At 37.7% G+C, this 24,644-nt stretch overlaps 1 protein-coding gene across 3 annotated transcripts in view; it reads left to right on the forward strand.

Moving 5' to 3' along the window:
• The first annotated feature begins 1,717 nt into the window (after window positions 1–1,717).
• The window catches only part of LOC121514524 (aminopeptidase N-like), a 30,213-nt gene continuing 7,286 nt past the window's right edge, over window positions 1,718–24,644 (forward strand). The window contains exons 1-17 of one of the 3 annotated variants that reach the window (XM_041794668.1): window positions 1,718–1,765; window positions 7,656–7,834; window positions 9,636–9,752; window positions 10,316–10,502; window positions 10,599–10,741; window positions 12,128–12,264; window positions 14,427–14,553; window positions 17,823–17,977; window positions 18,065–18,178; window positions 19,050–19,193; window positions 19,313–19,378; window positions 20,987–21,052; window positions 21,406–21,578; window positions 21,674–21,753; window positions 22,352–22,482; window positions 23,377–23,432; window positions 24,473–24,623. In XM_041794668.1, the coding sequence (XP_041650602.1) occupies window positions 1,758–1,765; window positions 7,656–7,834; window positions 9,636–9,752; window positions 10,316–10,502; window positions 10,599–10,741; window positions 12,128–12,264; window positions 14,427–14,553; window positions 17,823–17,977; window positions 18,065–18,178; window positions 19,050–19,193; window positions 19,313–19,378; window positions 20,987–21,052; window positions 21,406–21,578; window positions 21,674–21,753; window positions 22,352–22,482; window positions 23,377–23,432; window positions 24,473–24,623 (2,034 nt within the window). In that variant the 5' untranslated portion in view covers window positions 1,718–1,757. Of the gene's footprint in view, window positions 1,766–5,564; window positions 5,723–7,655; window positions 7,835–9,635; window positions 9,753–10,315; window positions 10,503–10,598; window positions 10,742–12,127; window positions 12,265–14,426; window positions 14,554–17,822; window positions 17,978–18,064; window positions 18,179–19,049; window positions 19,194–19,312; window positions 19,379–20,986; window positions 21,053–21,405; window positions 21,579–21,673; window positions 21,754–22,351; window positions 22,483–23,376; window positions 23,433–24,472; window positions 24,624–24,644 lie in introns of those variants that run through there. The other 2 variants (XM_041794666.1, XM_041794667.1) reach the window with 2 other exon arrangements.

Consider the following 24,644-nt stretch of genomic DNA (forward strand, 5'->3'; position numbering starts at 1 on the left):
AACATCTTTATTTTAGGTTTTTGTATGACAGGTCACTGTGTTATGAACCACCAGACCAAATTTCAGTCATGAAAAAACATCTCTTAGTTTACAAAATTAAACTTCAAAATCATGAAAAATAAGGCAGTCAAATCTGCTCTAGAATGGTGTTGGCATGTGTTGAATGAGTTGAAGCCACGCCCACTCACAAGAAATAAGATCCTCTCCTATTTAGAATAAATATTCTGATAGGAGTAGCTGCCTGGCTCTGTGTTAAAGTGGAGAGACAGACGCTGAGGATAAAAATATTTGTTTTCCGGCACAAATCTCTCCGTTACGATACTCTAAATGAGCCATGGTTAGAAAGTGCCGCTCTGTTTCCACTTCCTGTTGGCTGCAGCAGGTGCTCAGTCTTTAGGGATCCAGCTTCATGAGCTCCAAATATATTCATATGTCCCTTATTTGGCATAAAAAGTTTGCAGCCCTAGCCAGAGGTCCACCAAAGATGCTCCAGCATCCCAGTTGAGAAAAGCTGTCCTATGTGAATATAATGTGAAATAATGATTTATCAAAAAGTAAGGGAATGAGTGTTTGTTTTAAGCCCTGTGTTTATGGGATTATGGTTCCTATGTTATGCATAGAGACAAAGGGGAACTGCAGAGCTTTTGCTTTGCTCTGAAAATTGGCTTTGAGTCTCATAGTAGGCCTTCGGCATATATAACAAAAAACAAATATTCTGCCCTTCACCTGTCTTTTGTAAAATGCTGTATGCCTCACAACATTTATAGTCTCTGGGTGTACAGTGCTGCATCATGGGGCCACAAAAAGAAATTTAAAAACACATGAAAAACAGTCGTTGACATCTATCAGTTTGGAAAGGGTTACAAAGCCATTTTAAGGCTGTGAGACTCCACTGAAACATGATGAGAGCCATAATCCATAAGCGGAGAAAACTTGCAACAGTGGTGACCATCCACAGGAGCAGCCAGCCTAGTAAAATTACTCCAAGAGTGCATCAACGACTCAGCCAGGAGGTCACAAAAAAACCACAGAACAACATCTAAAGGCCTGCAGACCTTACCTGACTCAGTGCTCATGATTCAACAATAATGACTGGAGACTGGGCAAAAATGGCATCCATGGGAGAGTTCCAAGGCCAAAACCACTGCTGACCAACAAGAACAAAAGACTCGTTTCACATTTGACTAAACACATCTTGATGATCCTCAAGGCTTTTGAGGAAATATTATCTAGACTGAGACAAAAGTTGAACTTTTTGGAGGGTTAAATCTGGTGTAAAACTAACAAAGCGTTTTCTAAAATACCCAAAAACTCTCCAATGTGGTTAAATAAAAACATTATGCAAAGAAGAGTGGGCACTGATGTGAATGATACAGTGTCAGTTTTTTTTTCAAATGCTTTCTTGCAACTGTTGCCACCAAGGGTGTCCCAACCAACTAGGTAGCCATTTGTCATGTTCCAGGTTTTGATTTATTATGTCCATTGATCCACTTTCTATACCGCTTATGTCGTTGGGGGTCGCAGGGGGGCTGGAGCCTATCCCAGCAGTCACTGGGTGAGAGGTGGGGTACACCCCTTACTGGTCGCCAGCCAATCACAGGGCTGACATATAGAGACAGACAACTGGGCACACTCACATTCACACCCACAGTCAATTTTAGAGTCACCAATTAACCTGATGAGTTTTTGGTGGTGGGAGGAAGTCGGAGTACCCAGAGAGAACCCACACGTGCACGGGGAGAACATGCAAAATCCGCATGGAAAGGTATTAATGAGTGTTGGCATTTGTTCCTTTTCCCCTGTGTTTCATGTCTAGTTTAACTACCTGTGTTTGTATTTGTTTCCCTGCTCCCCTCCTAGTGTTACTTATGTTTTGGATATCTTCCACTTTCTCTAGTGTTCTTGTGCATTGTGAAGTTTCCTGTTTTATTTTGTAGTTTCATTCCCTTGTGTGTGTGTGTGTGTGTGTGATTCTAGTTTTCTTCCTGCCTGAGTTTCCCTCCATGTTGTTTACCCTCACTAGTTTCGTCCCGTTAGTCACACCTGTCTCTGTCTGCAATCACTCCCTGTGTATTTAGGTTCAGTGTTTCTCCCTGTGTTGTGTCAGTTCATTGTTTGTTGTCTGCATTGCTGTTAGTCCTCCTTGTGTTTTCTGAGACCTTTGTTACCTGCTTTATTTTTTGTGTAAAGTAAGTTTTGTCAAAGATTTTCCTGGATTTTTGTTAATTTTTCTGAATTTGGGTCCTCGTTTGGAGTTTTTCACCACACCTGACACCATAATTATATATAGCCTTAAATTTTTATATATGGGACAGTTAGGTTTGGTGGCCCTTTTCTCCCTAAAATAATTTAAATCATCATTTAAAAACTGCATTTTTTATTTAATCATTATCTTTATTTATTTCCAAAATTAGTTTTATGATCTGAAACATTTTAATATGGCGAATATGAAAGAAAGAAATCAAGAAGAAAAATACTTTTTTATGGCACTCTATGTCATCAAACACTAGTGTAGATTTGCAGAGTAGCACTTGTTTAGACTAAAACGATTGCATGTAAACATCAACTGCGATTCAGAGCAATGTACAATCACTTCTTTCAGTGTAGAAGCCTTTCCACGGAAGAGTATTAGGGCCACTGAAAAAAAAAATTGAGACAAATTTTTTTTTCACTTGTGAGAAAAAAGTCAGAATTCTTAGGTTAAAGTCAGAATTCTGAAAAAAATAAAAATAAAGACAGAATTCTGAGAAAAAGGTCAGAATTCTGAGATTAAAGTCAGAATTCTGAGTTTAAAGTCAGAATTCTGAGATTAAAGTCAGAATTCTGAGAAAAAGGTCAGAATTTTGAGAAAAAAGTCAGAATTCTGAGAAAAGTCAGAATTCTGAGATTGAAGTCAGAATTCTGAGTTTAAAGTCAGAATTCTGAGAAAAAAGTCAGAATTCTGAGATTGAAGTCAGAATTCTGAGAAAAGTCAGAATTCTGAGTTTAAAGTCAGAATTCTGAGAAAAGTCAGAATTCTGAGATTGAAGTCAGAATTCTGAGTTTAAAGTCAGAATTCTGAGATTAAAGTCAGAATTCTGAGACGTGTCAGAATTCTGAGATTAAAGTCAGAATTCTGAGATTAAAGTCAGAATTCTAAGAAAAGTCAGAATTCTGAGATTGAAGTCAGAATTCTGAGTTTAAAGTCAGAATTCTGAGATTAAAGTCAGAATTCTGAGAAAAAAAGTCAGAATTCTGACTTTTTTCTTCAAATGAAAAAAAAAAAGTCTCAATTTTTTTTTCAGAATTCTGACTTTTTTCTCAAAATTCGGACCTTTTTCTCAGAATCCTGACCTTTTTCTCAGAATTCTGACTTTAATCTCAGAATTCTGACTTTAAACTCAGAATTCTGACTTTAATCTCAGAATTCTGACCTTTTTCTCAGAATTCTGACTTTAATTTTTTTTTTCAGAATTCTGACTTTAATCTCAGATCTCTGACTTTAAACTCAGAATTCTGACTTTAATCTCAGAATTCTGACTTTTTTTCTCAGAATTCTGACTTTAAACTCAGAATTCTGACTTTAATCTCAGCATTCTGACTTTTTTCTCAGAATTCTGACTTTAATCTCAGCATTCTGACTTTAAACTCAGAATTCTGACTTTAATCTCAGAATTCTGACTTTTTTTCTCAGAATTCTGACTTTAAACTCAGAATTCTGACTTTAATCTCAGCATTCTGACTTTTTTCTTAAAATTCTGACCTTAATCTCAGAATTCTGACTTTTTTCTTCAAATGAAAAAAAAAAAGTCTCAATTTTTTTTTCAGAATTCTGACTTTTTTCTCAAAATTCGGACCTTTTTCTCAGAATCCTGACCTTTTTCTCAGAATTCTGACTTTAATCTCAGAATTCTGACTTTAAACTCAGAATTCTGACTTTAATCTCAGAATTCTGACCTTTTTCTCAGAATTCTGACTTTAATTTTTTTTTTCAGAATTCTGACTTTAATCTCAGATCTCTGACTTTAAACTCAGAATTCTGACTTTAATCTCAGAATTCTGACTTTTTTTCTCAGAATTCTGACTTTAAACTCAGAATTCTGACTTTAATCTCAGCATTCTGACTTTTTTCTCAGAATTCTGACTTTAATCTCAGCATTCTGACTTTAAACTCAGAATTCTGACTTTAATCTCAGAATTCTGACTTTTTTTCTCAGAATTCTGACTTTAAACTCAGAATTCTGACTTTAATCTCAGAATTCTGACCTTTTTCTCAGAATTCTGACTTTAATTTTTTTTTTCAGAATTCTGACTTTAATCTCAGATCTCTGACTTTAAACTCAGAATTCTGACTTTAATCTCAGAATTCTGACTTTTTTTCTCAGAATTCTGACTTTAAACTCAGAATTCTGACTTTAATCTCAGCATTCTGACTTTTTTCTCAGAATTCTGACTTTAATCTCAGCATTCTGACTTTAAACTCAGAATTCTGACTTTAATCTCAGAATTCTGACTTTTTTTCTCAGAATTCTGACTTTAAACTCAGAATTCTGACTTTAATCTCAGCATTCTGACTTTTTTCTTAAAATTCTGACCTTAATCTCAGAATTCTGACTTTTTTCTTCAAATGAAAAAAAAAAAGTCTCAATTTTTTTTTCAGAATTCTGACTTTTTTCTCAAAATTCGGACCTTTTTCTCAGAATCCTGACCTTTTTCTCAGAATTCTGACTTTAATCTCAGAATTCTGACTTTAAACTCAGAATTCTGACTTTAATCTCAGAATTCTGACCTTTTTCTCAGAATTCTGACTTTAATTTTTTTTTTCAGAATTCTGACTTTAATCTCAGATCTCTGACTTTAAACTCAGAATTCTGACTTTAATCTCAGAATTCTGACTTTTTTTCTCAGAATTCTGACTTTAAACTCAGAATTCTGACTTTAATCTCAGCATTCTGACTTTTTTCTCAGAATTCTGACTTTAATCTCAGCATTCTGACTTTAAACTCAGAATTCTGACTTTAATCTCAGAATTCTGACTTTTTTTCTCAGAATTCTGACTTTAAACTCAGAATTCTGACTTTAATCTCAGCATTCTGACTTTTTTCTCAGAATTCTGACTTTAATCTCAGCATTCTGACTTTTTTCTTAAAATTCTGACCTTAATCTCAGAATTCTGACTTTTTTCTCACAAGTGAAAAAAAAAAATTTTCGTCTCAATTTTTTTTTTTCAGTGGCCCCAATACTCTTCCGTACTTTCCATTAGTCTGGGAAGGGAAGAAAAGATTTACTCGTGAACACCGAGACAAAGACAATAAAATCTTTCCGTCATAGTCCAGTGAATACTGCAACATACAACACTTTATAACAGTTATGAAAACATTCACTAAATCTTGAGTAAATAATCCATCAGTTTATTGACTCAGATGGTTATCAACGATTCCCAGCCACGCCGTTCTCATGACAGCTCTTCCGCCTTAATATATCATCCATTTTTTCTACCAGTGAGAGGACTCCTATACTGGACAAGTATTTATAGGCTGGAAATCCCCCTGTCTGTTTTGATACTTGAGAAGACTTGAGAAGACTCTCAGCACAGAGCCACTATTAGTGTAGTCATGGCGCTAAAATGCATAGTCAGCAAGCTGTGTATTCTGGGTATAATATTAGCCATAGCCTCGGTTGTAACAATCGTCACGTTGTGGACTCTTGCCCTGACAAAACGAGACAAGGACCCTTGGGACAGGTAGGACACTATTTAAGTGCTGGGCACTTTTGCAGCTTTGTAGAATGATGACATATAAACTATGGTGTGGTGAAAATTGCAACCGGGGGGCTAAGTGGTATGAGTGAGTTCCAGGAGGTTATTCTTTGTAAAAAGTGGAACTGATGGAGAGGAATATGTCACTCTCTCTCTTTTCAAACATGTTATCAATGGCACTTAAAATCCTTACACTCTGTGTTTTTTAAGGGTTTCATCATGAACTTCACATGTAAAATGAACTTGTTGTGGATTGAATGGGAAAGTAAAGGAACAATAAACATGCCCAGAATTGATAACAAAGGGGGCAGATGACTCCTGACTTGTCCACTGAGCTGTCTGTGAGTGTTTTTAAGGTGAAATGACACATAAGGAGCAGTGGTGTGGCTGCTGGGGATGTTGCAGTTTCTTAATCAAGTGTGCTGAAAGGGAGAATAAAGCATGCAGTTAATGAGTTTTAAGACATGAATGGAATACCTGTGGATCTTAATAGGATTCATTACTGACTAATGCATTAATGCCGACAACTTTTGTAAAAACATATATACAAGTTATGTGCAACTCTATAACTCTGACCTGGGAACAGTAAATATGAAATGAATTATTATGTCACAAATAAGTCATAAATACTACTACAGCTCCCTGTGTTTTCCAACTAAAGTTACTTTCACTTGAAATAAATCAAAAACTGGATGAAAATGAAAATGAAAAAGCATTAGCAAAGATGTTCAGACATAAAATTTATATTTATGATGTTTCAGGGAGAATTTAATTATAGTTAAAATGATTAACAAAGTCAGAAAGTTTCCTTTTAGTTTGAAGTACTTCATTTTTTTTTTAATTACAGGATTCTTCTTGTTTCTTGTATATTTATTTTTAGATAAACACAAATACAGTGCTCTATCACACACCATAAACACAGTGAATTTTACCATAGATTTCATCAAAATGGGGCTGCACGGTGGCGCAAGGGTTAGCGCTGTTGCCTCACAGCAAGAGGATTCCTGGTTTGCTTCGTGGTCAGGGCCTTTCTGTGTGGAGTTTGCATGTTCTCCCTATGCATGTGTGAGTTCTCTCTGGGTACTCTGGCTTCCCCCACTGCCAAAGACATGATTGTTAGGTTAACTGGTTAATCACCCAAAATTAGCTGTAGATGTGAGCATGCCTGGTTGTCTGTCTCTATATGGCAACCCTGTGATTGACTGGTGACCAGTCCAGGGTGGATCCCGCCTCTCACCAATTGCCAGTTGGAAGAGGCTACAAGCTCTAAAGAGCATGGATTATACCGCTTGAATTTACATTCATTCACGTTGCCACATTATTAGGTACACCTGTTCAATTGCTTATAGATAGATAGATAGATAGATAGATAGATTAAAAACAAGTCAGCCAATCACATGGATCATATGGCAGCAACTCAATGCATTAAGGAATGTTGATGTGGTCAAAATGACTTGCTGAAGTTCAAACTGAGCATCAGAATGGAGAAGAAAAGGAGATTTAAATTACTTTGAGAGTGCAACAAAGATTTAAGGCAGTTCTGAAGGCAAAAGGGGTCTTAACAAGGTGTACCTAATAAAGTGGCCAGTGAGTGTATGTCTATGACTAGTCATAATGTAGCACATTTGTTTCAATATACAAATACAGTTTAATTATGATGAAATCTTTAATGGGGCCCTGGTTTGACTGACAATCCCTGAGGGTATTCTGAAACTTAAAAAAGTCGTTTTTCTTCTTTGTCTACAAGGGACACAACATTTTTAGAGCAAATTGATTTTGCATAAATGGCTTTGTAGAACGGTGTTACTTTGCTTCTACTCTGCTTCTCCTATAAATATATGAATATTGAAGGTCTTGAATAAACAAACTCAACTCATGATTATATTTAGTTATTTATCTTTGTGTTTATTCTCCTCAGTTATCGTCTTCCTGCTGATTTGGTCCCTGACTCCTACAACATCACCTTGTGGCCTCGTCTAAGCCCTGACCCAATTACCGGCCTTTATATTTTTACAGGTGAACAGACTTCTCCTTCATCACATCTGCACAGTAGCTGCAGTCTTTTTTTATGCATCTCAGACTTCTTCAAAGTCACAGGTGATGACCACTCGACAGGACTTAAAAACAAAAGGCAGCTACAATAAGGGAATAAATTCTGTAGAAATCAAGCATGTCAATTTGTTTTTTAACACATTTTTATAACAACAATTCATCCAAAGCCTTACCAATCATTGAAAAAGGTCAGCTCCCTTCAGGTCCAGTTCAGAAGCCTTAAGAGCAGTCGGAACAAAACTTTTAAAATACTGAATTATGCCACAAGATGGCGCTACTACAAGCTTGAGTGCAGCCAAGTTTGCAGTCACTCAGGACAGAGGGTCATAGTTTTACTGAACATGGACTGATTGAAAAAACCTTTCATGATGGTAAGTAGATGATAACTTTTAGATGAAACACTGAAATGTTTATGGGTTTTAGTTTTGGCATGATTACGGTCAAAATAAGAACCTCCATGTTTTTCACATTATTCATGTATTAAAGGGTTAAGGCATGGATAAACATTTTCTTCAGTCATGAGCGTAGGACCTCCAAGACTAGTTTAAGAGTCACTAGCTTATGACTAACACTGAACTCTCAAGCAATTGTTACTCAGTTTTTCAAAGATTGGTGAACCTCTGCCTACTTTGAATTCTGAGAGACCCTGCCTTTCAAAAATGCTCCTTTTACACCCAGTCATGTTACTGACCTGCCAACTGAGCTTGATAGTTGAAAAATCTTGTTCTTGATAGTTCCACTTTTATTCCAGCCCTTTGTTGCCCCTACCCTTTTTTGAGATGTGTTTGTATCATCTATTTCAAAATGAGTATAGATTTTTCTTGAAAAGGTAAAATGTCTCAGTTTCAACATCTGGTATGTTGTTCATGTTCTACCATGAATAAAATAACTAATTTATTTATGAAATTTGCAAATCCTTCCATTCTGTATTCATATAGAGATTACAAAATGCTCTAACTTTTTTTGGAATTGGGGATGTAATTACTTTCACGGTTTTTACTTTCACTGGGACTATAAATCCATTTCAAATGTGGCTGTCATGGTTGGCAATTAAGTAGATTTCTTTTTTTTCTTTTTTACTAAATGCTGCCAAGTGCTTTACTCATGGATGGATGGGTGGATGGACAAACGGATGGGTGATTGAATGGATGGATGATAGATGGATGGCTGACTGAATGGATGGATGGATGACTGAATAGATGGATGGATGAATGGATTGATGGATGGATGGAAAGATGAAAGGATGAATGGATGGATGGAAAGATGGATAATTGAATAGATGGATAGATGAATGGATGGTTAGATGGATAGATGATTAAATGGTTGATTGATTGAATGGATGGATGGATGGATGGATGGTTGGGTGGATGGATGGATGATTTGATGGATGGATGGATGGATGACTGGATGGATGACTGAATGGATGGATGGATGACTGAATAGATGGATGGATGACTGGATGGATGACTGGATGGATAGATGGATGACTGAATAGATGGATGGATGACTGGATGGATGACTGAATGGATGGATGGATGACTGAATAGATGGATGGATGGATGACTGGATGGATGACTGAATGGATGGATGGATGATTGAATAGATGGATGGATAGATGACTGAATAGATGGATGGATGGATGACTGAATAGATGGATGGATGGATGACTGAATAGATGGATGGATGGATGACTGAATAGATGGATGGATGGATGGATGGATGATTGAATGGATGGATGAAAGGATGCATGGATGGATGATAGATGGATGGATGGCTGGTTGGATGGATGGATGGATGGATATACATTTTCTAGTCTTCATGTCCTTTCAATCTGTGTTTTTTTCAGGCCATTCCACTGTGAACTTTCAGTGTGTGGATGCGACAGATCTGATCCTGATTCACTCCAACAAACTCAACTACACAAAGCTGGAGAACAAATACATCGCCAGGCTCAATGCTGCAGGTACAGAAGACATAGAAGACATGCTTAAACTAGACAATGAAACCCTTCTTACAAATTGATAGTATTTTTTATTTTTTGTCCCCTTTTCTTTTCATTTTCATTTGTTTTAGTTGTCCTGAGAAATTTGGTAACTACAGATGTGGTATTGTTTTTCAAATGAAACTCAGACATTGCAATCGTATGGGTTGTCGAGTCCTCTCTGATATTTTTAACATTTGTAATTGCTAATTATTTTCATTTAACTTTCTTGTTCAATTCAATTTCAAAGAAATCCTAAATGGGCTTATCTTAACATAGTTGCTGAAAACAATATTTTTTTAATATAATGTGGATGTGTTACTTTTGAATTGAACCAATCTCCACAAAAACACCAATAATTTTGATTATTAGTTCAACTAAAATGATCATATGTAAGACAAACCCTCACACTGCAGCAGCATTTGATGATTCAGACGTGCTGTTGGATGTCAAACACCAGCATCTGAAAGCAACTGAAACTAAAATGTCAAAGGTTATTGTGTACCTTTTCTGTGCAATCTTTCGAACCAATGTTTCTTCCCTAGATGGAGGATCTGCTCCCACCATTGAGAAGACCCGGCTGCAGCCTGAGACCCAGTTTCTGGTGATCCACCTGAGTGATAAATTAACTCCAAACCAGACGTACGAGCTGTACACAGAGTTCACTGGAGAGCTAGCAGATGATCTGGCAGGTTTTTACCGGAGCGAATATGAGGAAGATGGAGTCCGAAAGTACATTCTCTGTTAACCTTTTTCTTAAACTTTTCTTTAAATTTGTCCTTCAAGAGTATTATTTGGATTTATTTAAAGTATTTAATTTGTTTTCAGGGTTGTTGCTACCTCTCAGATGCATCCAACTCATGCCAGAAAAACATTCCCTTGTTTCGATGAGCCGGCGATGAAAGCAGTTTTCCACATAACTCTCATCCACCCTGTTGGCACTGTGGCCCTGTCAAATGGCATGGAAATAAGTGGGTACAAACAAAATTGAGCTTATATAAGGTGTTGTCATACAATGCACAAAACTGCCCAAAAAAATCCACTGAAAACCCAAAGCAGAGTATGTGTGAATGCAAGATCATGGGTTGAATTAACATTTAAACTCTGCAAGAAATAATTAGGAAGAATTACCTGGGCTCAATCCTTGCAGACTCAGGCATAGTACAGTACATAACCTGACACACCAGATAGACTCTCAATTATCCATATATTTCACATTCATCTTGGAAACCTCGATACAAGCATTTGGGAAGGGCAGGACTTTTCAAAAAATTATCAAAAGTGATTGGACGAATGTTCTGTCCGTCACATTCATTCAAGACCATTCTGGGACAAAACAAATTGAAGTGGTAGGCATGTGCAGCTCTGGTAGAAACCTGAGTTTATGAATGGTGCTGCTTATTGTAAAACTTATGAGCCAAAACAACTTTCAGTGTGGCTCTAAGCTCTTGTTTTAATAAAGAAATGTGGCCCAGTTCTGAATATACTGCCACTATACAACCCAAGTGGTTGCCGTAGTTGCCCCTTCTCTTTCTTTAACTTTAAACCAGTTATACTCATACTTCCAGCTACTGCATTGGACTGAGTACATGAGCAAATTTGCTCTAGCATGGCATGATTTTACAGTTCAGGCCTTAGATTAGTGCGGACTTTCTCCCACAGCACAGCAAATTTCCATCCCGTATCTACCTGCATCTCTCAGTTGTTACCAGCCTTTTACTGACTAGACAGACCTAAAATTCTGCCTTCTATGAATTTTCACTCCCTCAAGAGACAAACTCTACTGCTGCCCTCTCTTTCTCATCACATCCTGCATTCACCTGCCACCTCCTGCTTTCTGCTTTTGGATTTTATTGCCTAAAAATGATTGGCTTTGAATAAACTAGCTTTTAAATGACAGCACTATTATAGAGCAGCGATCACAATACACACAACAACCTACAATAAAACTCAGAAGAAAGACAGCTTTGAATCCATAGTTCTGTTAAAACGTTGCTGATGACATGCAAAGGACTTGTTTATTTTGGTATCTCTGTGCTGAATAAGAAAACTAATAAAAAAATATATATATTTGCTAACTCTAAAAAGTCTTATATGTTGATCTGAAACTAGAATGGCTTTACAGTCATATGATTTCAGATAAATTAGCAACATGTTATATGCTCAAAAATTTCATACTGCTTTGATTTGTGAATAAAACAAATACTTTCTGTGATCAAGGATATAAATGCAAGTCACAGAAAAATAATACAGTATCAAACTTCCACAAAATAAAGTGCTTTCAAAATGTCTGTTAAAATAGTTGTTATAGTTAAATTGACATCAGGTGTATTTATCTGTATATTTGTTCCTCTCAGGTATTGTTAACACCACTATAGATGGAGGAGCAGTGACACAGACAACATTTGAGCCCACAGAGAAAATGTCCAGCTATCTGCTAGCCATCATCGTCTCTGACTACATGCACATCAACGATACACAAGGAGACACTCTGGTAACTATCTTAGCACTGATAGCACTGATATTTAATTTAGATTACATTTATACAGTAGTGCCCAAAGTCTCTAGAGAACATGTTTTTATGTTAATCCAAATATAATGTACTACCACATTTAACTGAAAACAAACATACAGACTGAAGAAACTTTTTGTAGGAGCATTCCTTCAGAATGTCAAAAATGCCATCCTAGAGCTGTAGGCAGTCACTTAAATCTAAAGTGAAAGACAGGAGATGTTCTCTGGTTCAATAAAGGGTTTAAAGACAAAAAATAAAATATACACCATGACATAGTATGTGCTCCCCTGCTGCAAGCAGCTCTCGCTCTCATCTCTACATCCAAGCCTGTGATGTCACTCAGTCTTAAAGGGAACACGCCACTTGAAACCTACATATTCTCAACATTCGTACGAATACTCCCAAGCAACTCTCTGTAAAACTTAAGAACGACAAAATTTAAACGCTTAATAAATTTGGCCTTAGGTTGTGGCTCTTACACTTTTTTCAGGTAACAAAGCCAAAACACTACAGAACTCAGCCAAAGCTGAATAAAGTTCATGTAAAAATGGTTTACCCCCTGGGACGTGTTACCCTTTTACTGATTTATAAAACAATCCTGGTCAATATAATGTGACTATGTTGACAAAATAACACATAAAAATGTGTAAATGTCAAAGTGATAACAGATTTCTTAAACTTAAGTATGCAATGTAAAGGCTTATAAGGGACTTCATGGTCAAGTGGAAGAAAGTTCTTTGGTCTAATGAGACCAAAATTGTACATCAGACAAGATGTTATGTTTGGCTAAGACCAAACACTGCACGTCACCACAAACACACCATCCCTACTGTGAAGCACCATGGTGGCAGCATCATACTGTGGGGATGCTTCTCAGCAGCTGACCCTGGAAGGCTTGTAAAAGTAGGGGGTTAATGTGGCAAAATATAGGGAAATCCTGGAAAATAATCTTATTCAATCTGCAAAAGAAGAACAGCTTGGGAGAAGATTTATTTTCCAGCAAGCTAATGACCTAAGCATACAGGGAAAGCTACACAGAAATAATAACTTTATAATAATAACTTTATTTGTATAGCACTTTTAAAAACATGGGTTTACAAAGTGCTTTGACAAGTGCAGAATATGCATGAATATGGATAAGATAATAATTCATCAAGATCAATATACATCAAAACCTAGACGTCATGTGATGCCATGCAAACTAAGACATCACAGATATCAATCAGAGTGCAGACATGAAGCCATTCTACACAACTAAGACATCATGAACATCTTCAGGATGCAGGCAAGACACAGACACCAAGTACCATAAAAAAATAGGAACCCAGGCAATGCAGGAACCCAGCTACACAGGCTGAGACAGAGAGGACCAGAATTAAAACATGAGAAATTAAAAGAGAAACAAGGAGGAATAAAAACAAAACAGGAGATGAATGAGAAAAAGCAGTAAAATGTAAATAAGAGGGCAAAAACAGACAGTAAAGCAAGGTAAAACCAGCTGTAAAACTGTAAAAGCAGTAAAATTGATACATATTATAACAGAGCCTGACAACACGGCCTGACTATGTTTCAAGGACTACAAGGTGAATGTCCTGGAGTGGCTTAGTGAAAGCCCTGATCTCAATCCAGAAGAGAAGTTTTAGTTGGACTTGAAAAGGGTTGTTCACGCCCGACCCCTGTGCAACCTGACAGAGCTTGAGCAGTCTTACAAAGATGAATGAATTAAAACTGCAGTCTCCAGATGTGAAAGCCTGATTGAAACCCAACCATGCATACTCAGTGCTGTGATTGGATCCAAATGTGGATCTACTGAATACTGACTTGATGGGTGTGAATATTTATGCACTCACCTATTTAACATTACTTTTTTATTGGATTGGCATTACTTTGTAGACTTCTGGTTTCACACTAATGCATGTTATTGTAAGAAAATATTACTGTCCAGAAAGCTAAATTATACTGACCATGATTGATTTATGAAATCAATAAAAGAGTAAAATATCTAAGGGGGTGAATACTTGTTAATGGCATCTTAAGTACTCAAATACTCAGCAGAACCTGCTCATCACCTCCTAGAAATACAGAAATAAAAAAAACCCTGAATGCATGATACTCAATGGTTTTTGCTGTTTTCAATTCAGATCCGTATCTGGGCTCGCAGGACGGCCATCGAGCAGGGGCAGGGGGACTACGCCCTCAATGTGACTGGACCCATACTGGACTTTTTCCAGTCGTACTATAACATCTCCTATCCACTCAAAAAGTCAGGTGAGCTGCTCCTGTCATCATTAGGGATCTCTTTAACCTGACATGCCAGATGGATGTGTGTCACACATGTGTTTCACACATCCATCTGGGAAAAGCTTCTGGGAAAAGCTTCTGGGAAAGCTTCAATAGGAAACGTCTGAGAAAAGGTAGAGGCTTTAAAAAAAAAAACCCGGAGTGTGATTGGACGAACGTTCTGTCTGTCACATCTCGGGCCAGTCAGAGCAACAAAACACGTGACATAGCCACTATCTAGCTGCTTGTGCGCAACTACTGAGGAATAACGCAAAACATGGCGTCTATAGACATGTAAGTATTCAACTTTTGTCATTTTTGAAAAGAAAACAACTCTGTTGCTGTTCGTTGTTCTCCTTTTAATGAAGAAATGTCAAGTTCTGATAAAACTGGCGCTTTAGCAGCATCCATGCTAATTTCTTCCTCCATAACTGCACCAGCTCTTGCTGCTGCTTGTTTACGTCATGACTCTGCTGCGCCTGAAAGTACTGCCCCTTGTCGCTGATTGGTCCTTTCAATTTGTAACCGGGCCTGAACGGTTCAGATGGGAGCTTTGCAAGATGGATTTGCCAGTGAGAAACAAGGAAACAGGCGTATCCAACTGCTTTGCAAGGTTAGGATCTCTTCAGATGTTGCACGGATATGATGCTCTAGCTTGTGCTGCTAATAATTTGTGTTGTGCCGATGTCACAGTTTTTTGTACACAGAGGCTGTTACTGTTCAAATACCTGCATAAAATCAAGGAAACTGCACTGCACAAACTCACCTTTAAGCAAGTTTCTGTTGTTGATTTATAAGGCCTGCATTGCAAGTAATCTGCCATTGTGGCAAGCAGAATGTACTTTTTGGGTATCTTTTAATATTAGGTGATACATACACTATATTGCCAAAAGTATTCACTCACTCATCCAAATAATTGAAGTCAGGTGTTCCAATCACTTCCATGGCCACAGGTGTATAAAATCAAACACCTAGGCATGCAGACTGTTTCTACAAACATCTGTGAAAGAATGGGCCACTCTCAGGAGCTCAGTGAATTCCAGCGTGGTACTGTGATAGGATGCCACCTGTGCAACAAGTCCAGTTGTGAAATTTCCACGCTCCTAAATATTCCACAGTCAACTGTCAGTGGAAGTGGAAGCGATTGGGAATGACAGTGACTCAGCCACGAAGTGGTGGGCCACGTAAAAATTATGGAGCAGGGTCAGCAGATGCTGAGGCGCATAGTGCGCAGAGGTTGCCAACTTTCTGTCAGCAGACCTCCACACTTCATGTGGCCTTCATATTAGCTCAAGAACAGTGCATAGAGAGCTTCATGGAATGGGTTTCCATGGCCGAGCAGCTGCATCCAAGCCATATATCACCAAGTGCAATGCAAAGCATTGGATGCAGTGGTGTAAAGCGTAGAGCAGTGGAGAGGCGTTCTCTGGAGTGACAAATCGCGCTTCTCCATCTGGCAATCTGATGGATGAGTTGGGGTTTGGCGGTTGCCAGGAGAACGGTACTTGTCTGACTGCATTGTGCCAAGTGTAAAGTTTGGTGGAGGGGGGATTATGGTGTGGGCTTGTTTTTCAGGAGCTGGGCTTGGCCCCTTAGTTCCAGTGAAAGGAACTCTGAATGCTTCAGCATACCAAGAGATTTTGGACAATTCCATGCTCCCAGCTTTGTGGGAACAGTTTGGGGATGGTCCCTTCCTGTTCCAACATGACTGTGCACCAGTGCACAAAGCAAGGTCCATAAAGACATGGATGAGAGAGTTTGGTGTAGATGAACTTGACTGACCTGCACAGAGTCCTGGCCTCAACCTAATAGAAGAACACCTTTGGGGTGAATTAGAGTGGAGACTGAGAGCCAGGCCTTCTCGTCCAACATCAGTGTGGGACCTCACAAATGCGCTTCTGGAAGAGTGGTCAAAATTCCCATAAACACACTCCTAAACTGTGTGGAAAACCTTCCCAGAAAAGTTGAAGCTTTTATAGCTGCAACGGGTGGACCAACGTCATATTAAACCCTATGGATTAAGAGTGGGATGTCACTTTGACATCATATGCGAGTCAAGGCAGGTGAGCGAATACTTTTGGCAATATAGTGTATAATTTAAAGACATTTAGCAGTCAAATTTTGCGTACCCCCTGGATTACAGTATATCTCCACAGCTCGCCTGTTCCTGTGACATCCTGCTCAGGGTGGGACACTCAAAACTTGGGAACCTGTTGTCTGTTTTTTACAACTATTTTAAACATTGTTTCTCCTGTCCAAAATTGTCAACATTATTCTGTAATGAAGAACCTAGCAAAAATTGGAGTGGAAATCTCAAGGTTTAGCATTTCAGTTGATTTTAACTCCCAAAGCATAATTTTAACTCCTTTCAGAGTTTAAATTCTTCAATCTTGGAGTTATTTGACAATGTTGTTTCATTCAATGCTAGTCCAATTCGTAGAGAGTCAACTCAACCCACTGCCATTTTTATATCTGGGGGAATATGTGGGCAGCATTTCCCTATTGTGTTCTTGAGTAGAGAGTTTAGTTTCTGGAGGAATGTTGTTTTTGATGTTGAATGTGTTTGCACAATATGTGAAGTTATCTACTGAGATAGGGACTTCCTGCCTTTGGAAATACATGAGTTTCAGTTCAGGATGGTGGGATAACCCTTGTCAGAGAGTGTCCTATAGCCATAAATTCTGCTCTTGGCTTCTTACTTGCAGAGGACACCCTACCTTACAACAGATGTTAAACACAATGGGGCAATCTAATAGTGCCTATTTTGAAGCCATGAAAGAAATTGCACTGATGAGATGCAGACGCTTGAACGGCCAGGATTGTTGCAAGCCAAAAAATAATATCTTTTTTTTTTCCACAGGACAAGTAGCACATCAGAGACTGTGTGCTAAGATCACAACACCTCCATGATAGAGTGATAAAGAAAATACAATTTTCAGGCCCAGGACTCATTTGGGCAGAGACATGAGGCGAAATGCACATGATGATGATGATTTTGTGTGCATGTGAACTTTTCACATGCTCTGTGGATAAGACACTATCTATTCGTTGTTTTTACAGCTAAAAGCCATGCTAATACATTCCAAAGCCTTAATTTAACTCAGACCCAGTGAGAATTATATAAACTCAGAAAAAGTGTTAGATTTAACATTACGGGTTTTGAATTGACACAGATGATTTTCTGGCTACAAAAGGAAATTTCAAATTTCTATTGTAAGCCCCTTCAATATGTGGTAAACCTATTTTCTTCGTCACAGATCAAATTGCTTTGCCAGACTTCTATTTTGGTGCAATGGAGAACTGGGGTTTGGTGACATACAGAGAGACCCATCTTCTCTACAGCCCTGTGACTTCCTCCAACGGGAATAAAGAGACCACTGCCACTATTATTGCCCATGAACTCGCACACATGGTGAAATTATGATTAATTTTTTTTTCAAAACTCTTTCACCTACCTTTTAGTTACTTAGTCTTATAACCAATGGATTCTCTGTTGCAGTGGTTTGGTAACCTGGTGACCCTGCGCTGGTGGAACGAGGTGTGGCTGAACGAGGGCTTTGCTTCATATGTGTCCTACCTGGGAGCAGATTTTGCTGAGGAGAAATGGAACATAGTGAGAATTAACTTTTCTTTTCATTTGGGCTTAATACTGAAAACTTAAACCACATATTCGACATGCATAAGTTTTAGAGCTTCCCCTGTAGATTATTGCAGCCACATCTTCACTGATGCCACCATTCCAAGTTTGTCCACAAAAATAGCTTGTTTTTATTCCTCTAACAGGTTCACAGTGTTAGAAAAAAAAGAAAATAAATAAAATAGTCATTCATCAGAAGTGTGGAGCTGCTGGCCAACCTCTGCAAGGTTGTTGTTATGTTATTTAGGACTTGGGTGTTTCCATTAAGTTTCATGAAGGTATGGGAGCATATGCTGGTTTTACACTTCAGCACATCAAGCTTGGTCCTGTACTGCTCTGGCCTCTTGATGGCCATCATCCAGGCCTGCTCCAGACATATCCATGGTCTATCTCTCCAGGTACTGTCCCGGCTGCCCCCTCGTTGATGCATGCAGTCGCCATAGCATCTGGACCAGCCCAGTTGGTTTTATCCCGTACAGATGTTTTTCGCTGTGTTCCCTTGAAAAGCTGCTCAGCTAACAATGAGAACAACTTTTTTCATTTAGAAACAATGTAATATTATTATTATTATTATTATTATTATTATTATATCTATGACTGATGTTTTCATTAGACTGTGCCTGCTAGCTGCAAAAGAACCACTTTTAATGGACAAACTCAGATTTGGGACATTTTCCTGCCAAGGGTTCATTGCAGCTTCTACTACCAGTTTTGTAGCGGCTGGCTAAAGCTGCCTTCAAGAGCAGTTTGGTAATATTTCTGTTTGTCATGTAGGACCTAGAATGCTAGGATTTGGGTTAAAAAACTTTTAGATACAGCTGGTTTGTTGTGTCTGTGTTTTCTCCAGAAAGATTTGATAGTACTTGATGATGTACAAAAGGTGATGGCAGTGGACGCCTTGGCTTCCTCTCATCCTCTGTCCTCTAAAGAAGACAGCATCATCCTGCCAAACCAGATCACTGAACAGTTTGATACCATCTCATACAGCAAGGTAAACAACACCTACTAGTCTTACTATAGGATACATGACAGCAAACAAAGCATTGTTGAGTGATGGTTCATGTTGTAATAGATATAAAGTTAACGCTTTCCTTTCTATCTTTGGCGCAGGGTGCAGCAGTACTCAGGATGGTATCTGATTTCCTCTCAGAGCCTGTTTTTGTCCAAGGACTAAATGTGAGTTTTTAAACTCAGCTGTGTGCTTCCCCCATTGGCATGAAACATGTTTTGTTTTTATTCCAGAAGCAGCTTCTTAAACTGAGGATCTTTAAAATGCCTGCATGTCTGTTACAAATCAGTATTATAAATGAGCTACATTTTCAGAATTTCAAACTTTTTCACAAAATCCTGTGTTTATCAAACTGACACTTAAGTCTATATGGATCTTCATTTCATTAAGTGAATGACTGTATTTTGATTGTATTTCTATATGCAACTAAACCACCTTGTTGAGCTAGTGCCTGTTAAAAGTATTCTCCCCTTTGAATGTTTTACTTTCTTATTGATTTCATAAATCAATCATGATCAATATAATTGGACTTTTTTGACAGAAAAAAACGAATATGTTAAAGTGAAAAACAGATTTCTACAAAGTAATAGTAACTTGTCTCCACTTGATCATGGAGTCTCCCATATGCCTTTTGGTGAACTCTGTTAAGATCAGTGTTAATTTTGTCAACTAAAACTATGACTTACAAGGTTCATCAAGAGTCTTTTTTCAATAAGGAAGGCTAGACAATGACTAGTCAAAGGTAGATCTTCAATGACTAAAACTGACCAAGGGTAAGTTTAGTTTTCATCAAAACTAGACTAAGATGTAATTTAGTTTTTGTCGGACATTCAAAATCCATGATATTTCTTCACTGGGTAAATCTTTCAAAATACAATCATCTGTAGCTATTCTACCTCAGCTTTAGACGGCAGGGAGCCCAGGTTTGGAAGGGTTCATAGAACACACTAACATGACATGGTGCCAGATTCGGGCAAGAGAATAAATGTTTGTACAAAAAGTTAAGACTGAAATGTGAGGACTTTTTATGGACTTAAACTAGACTAAAATGTTTTTGAGTTTTCATCGACTAAAACTAAAGTAAAACTATGAAGGGTAGAAATGATGAAAATGAGACTAAAACTTAAATGTTTTTAATCTAAAGACTAAAACTGAGACTAAAATTTTAAAAAAGCTGTCAAAATTAACACTGGTTAAGATTTGATGAGCTTTCTCTCTTGACTAGTGAAAAACCCAGCAATTGCTTTTGTATGTAGGGTCTCTCCCACCTTAGCTTCTGAAACTTGTCAAACATTTCTCTGAGTTGCTTAAAGTGTTCCTTTGTCTTCATGGTGTAATGGTAGCCAGGAATATTGACTAACAAATGACTGGACCTTGCAGACACCGGTGTCTCTATACTACAGTCACTTCAGACACATTCACTGCACTCATGGGATCCATCTCAGTATTTATAATCGTGAGACTACTAGCTCTTATTGGCTGGACCTCTGCTGAATTAGGTCAATCGCTTTTGGGGGTGGGGGGGGGGGGTTATAATATGCAGTCACTTATTTACATGACATATTTTTTGATAAGTTTACATACATTTATAGAAATATGTTTTCACTTTGAGATTAGTAGATTTTTTTTTAATAAAAAGACAAATTATACAGACCATGATTAATTTATAAAATCAAAAAAGGGCAGCCATCCAAGGGGATGAATATTCTTCTTGGACACAGTAAATTACCATATTTCCTCTGGAAATGCTACTATGTTTTTGTTTTTGTCTTTAGAGTTACCTCAATCACTTTTCCTATGGTAACACTGTGGGGGATGACCTGTGGGACCATCTACAAAAGGTAAGATGAAGAAGGTCCTTTTTTCCACTTAAGTATTAAACTAAAGCTTACAGAGTGCATTGGTACAGCTCATCAATTAGTTATTAAACAGTAGCATGAAGAAATTGTCATTTTTAATCCAGATCCTCTTACTCAAGAGACATAGACTGGTAATAAGCAGGCCTAAGTAAATTTGTACCAACAGATTGAGCCTCTGCTTATGTTTTCTCCCAGTTCAATTAAACGCTGCATGTGCTAATATAAGTTAGTTTTTTTATTGAAGCTTCACTGTCTTATGTAACAAAATTCCAGACTCATGAGTATGAATAATTTTAGGTAGACTGAGTTATTTCTTTCTGTCACCCTGTCAACAGGCTGCTGAAGCCAATGATGTGTATCTTCCTTACACAGTCAATGAAATCATGAACCACTGGGTGCTCCAAATGGGCTACCCTGTGATTACCATAAATACTAGAACAGGGAGAGTAACTCAGCAGCACTTTCTGCTGGATCCAGAGTCCTCTGTCATGGTCGAATCACCTTACAAGTACGCAACACAAACCCATCCACAGGTGTTTTTATTTTGCTTCTCCTTCACTTACCAACATAATTCAATCAAGAATGATGACATTTCTCTCCTAGCTATGAGTGGCCCATTCCTGTAAGGACGATGAAGGCTGGTGTGGTCCAACAAAAAATCTGGTGGATGAGGTCAAAGGAAGGTAATATAATACTAAGACATCCTGGTGGTTTTTGGAAATGACTAGGATTTTGAATTTGTTTAGGCAACACTTCTGACCCCAGAGAAGTCATAATATCCCCACACATGGCACTTGATCACAATTATATTAATTATGAGAAGCACTGCATTACAGGTAGATATGCTGTTTCATCCTATTTGTAATTAGTTATAAATAGAAATTATATGTATATATGAAAAAATATTATCTTTATTTTTTGAAATGTGTAAGCTAGAAATAATCAAGTAGAAACAGGGTTTACCCATATACCTGCAATCCTTTTTCTGATTATTGATATTTATATTTAATTTTTTCAGACAAGATATATGTCCATCTTAAATTATGTGCCAGCAACACCAATAACAAAGCTGGGACAATAATAAAAGACTGGAAAAGTCATAAGATGCTAAAAGAAAACATATAATTTTGTCATGTCAAATACGGATTCAGTGACAGGGCCAATTATGGCACAGGTATTCTGACAGTATGATGGCCTATTACATGCCTAATGACTAGATATCCTTCTGTCATATATGATTCTGTTATCTTTGACTGGCACTTTCTCTGTTTTCTGTCTCAGCAACTAATAGTTTTATGAGTTCCATTCTTTCCTGGGTTTTGGCCAATGTTAATGTGACCGGTTATTACCGGGTAAACTATGATGCTGCTAACTGGGAAAGACTCTTCATCCAGCTTTGTAGAAACCACCAGGTAAACACTTACACTGGCTCTGACACTTTTCATATTTTACTTTCAAATCAGTGATTGCTTGGATGAATCAGTGTTATTTTGAAGGTTGCCTCTAAAGGCCAGCTCAGACTGCACAAATTCAGCCAGACTTTGGCCTGACTGCATCTTCACAGCTCATCATCAAAGTCCGGCCTGAAAATGTTCATCGGGAACGACAATTGTAGTGTGACGTAATCAACAACGTGTCCAATATGCCCCACAACCATGCCTCAACAAGACTGTGTTGTGCATGTCAAAATTTTTCTTGTATAATGGTTTAGCTCGACACCCTGACCTGACATGACCTGTGTTCTAACCCCTACCAAAAGGAGAGCAATCTCTCCCCATCTCTGTATCATCATTTACCAGTGAAACTGTATCTTTAAGCTTGGTTACTGGGCAATTTTTTTTAAGTTATCACATTCATACCTTAAATGATGTCCATACTGTCCATACAGTCCATACAGTAGCCAGTCCATACTGTCCATCTCTTGGTACATCCAGATAAGTCCATAATTGTTACCCATAATCCATTATCCAATCCATAGTTGTTTCTTGTTTGTTTTCTTCTTTCTGGGAAAAAGACCACTAGCATCACAAAACACTTTTCTGTTGTAGCTATGATTGACATTTTTTTTACCTGCTTACCTGTGAACTTGGAGACAATGATGACGTCACATAAGACGAGCAGGGATCGCAACTGTGGTGTGGCCAGGCTGTCAGCCAAGATGGGACAAGATTTCCGTTGCATAGTCTGACATGGTGCCATCAGCCATTAGCATCTTGCTCTCTTCCTTTACAGTCGTTCCTTTATTTAAAGTTTGCATGATTGTTTGTATGATACTGATTTATATACACACACATTGTCTTGTACAGGCTATACCAGTTTTAAACAGAGCACAGCTTCTGGATGATGCCTTCAGTTTGGCAAGGTATGTCAGTTTTGTTTTTCTATCATTTACATCCTTAGCATCATATATGTCAGTGTCAAAGAATGTTTTTAACATGCTCAACAGTTGATTTTTCTCCAGTTATTGTCTGAGTCAGATATGGATCAATAGCGTACAACAGGGAGTTTTGGTGCAATGTCAAATTTTCCTTTTTTATCTCCAAAAATGGCCACTCCACTTGATTCTTGATCAATTAATTCAGTTTTTTTAATTAAATTATATTTTATCCAAGGGTTAATGATATATTCAAGTCATTATCTAATGACTTGATTGACCCTTAATAAGCCAGTTGGTTTTTCATTTCGATGCAACAAACACACTGAAAAAAGTCCTAATCTCTTCCTCTGACCAAATATGGTCATGCTGCTTTCCCTGGCATAGTTTTGATCAAATTCACAGTGTTTTTTTTTTGTCTTTGTTAATTAAAGGTTCTTTAACAGATTTTTTAAATATTACTAAGACAAACTGTCCTCAGTTTGTCTTAGTAAAAGTGTCTCTCTGTTGGGCATCTAAAGAAAAAGCCTCACAGTGGGAGCTTCTTGCAGACAAACTTGAAACACTTGGCAAAAACATGAGGAACCTTGTGCAGCTTGAACCATGTCCATGTCCATGTGCGTATATGCACAGGCACGTGTAAATACATGCATTCAAGTACACACATATGCATCAGCTTGCACCAATATGACATAAAGGAGAATCAGATTTAAGAATCAGAGACATTCATCTTCATTTTAAGGGAGGTGAAATAAATGTTATTTCTTTGAAAGCAAGCATGTCAAATTTTGGTCAGAGGGGTGGAAACTGTTTGTTTTTCTCTCTTTTTTGTAGAAAGTTGTTGTAATTACAAAATTCCCCAGAAATCCAGTCTTTTATATATAAAAAGCTACCATAAAATGACCCATCTCTAGTTAATATAAAAGAACTTTAAAAATCAAAATAAGTGCTAAAAACTCAAATGGCCATAAGATGGTCAAGGAGGTAACATTGGTTTAAAAATTTAAAATGTGTTTTCCTCTCTGTAGGGCTCAACTGGTCTCTGTCATTCACCCTCTGAGGTTTATGGGTTATATAAATTTTGATGAGGTAGATTACATACCCTGGCAGACAACTCTAAATAATCTGCACTATTACTACTTAATGTTGGACCATACTGAAGTCTATCAGCCTTTGCAGGTAAACTGAATTATCGTTTGT

The sequence above is a fragment of the Cheilinus undulatus genome, linkage group 9 (assembly GCF_018320785.1).
Source record: "Cheilinus undulatus linkage group 9, ASM1832078v1, whole genome shotgun sequence".
NCBI classification, from domain to species: Eukaryota; Metazoa; Chordata; class Actinopteri; order Labriformes; family Labridae; genus Cheilinus; species Cheilinus undulatus.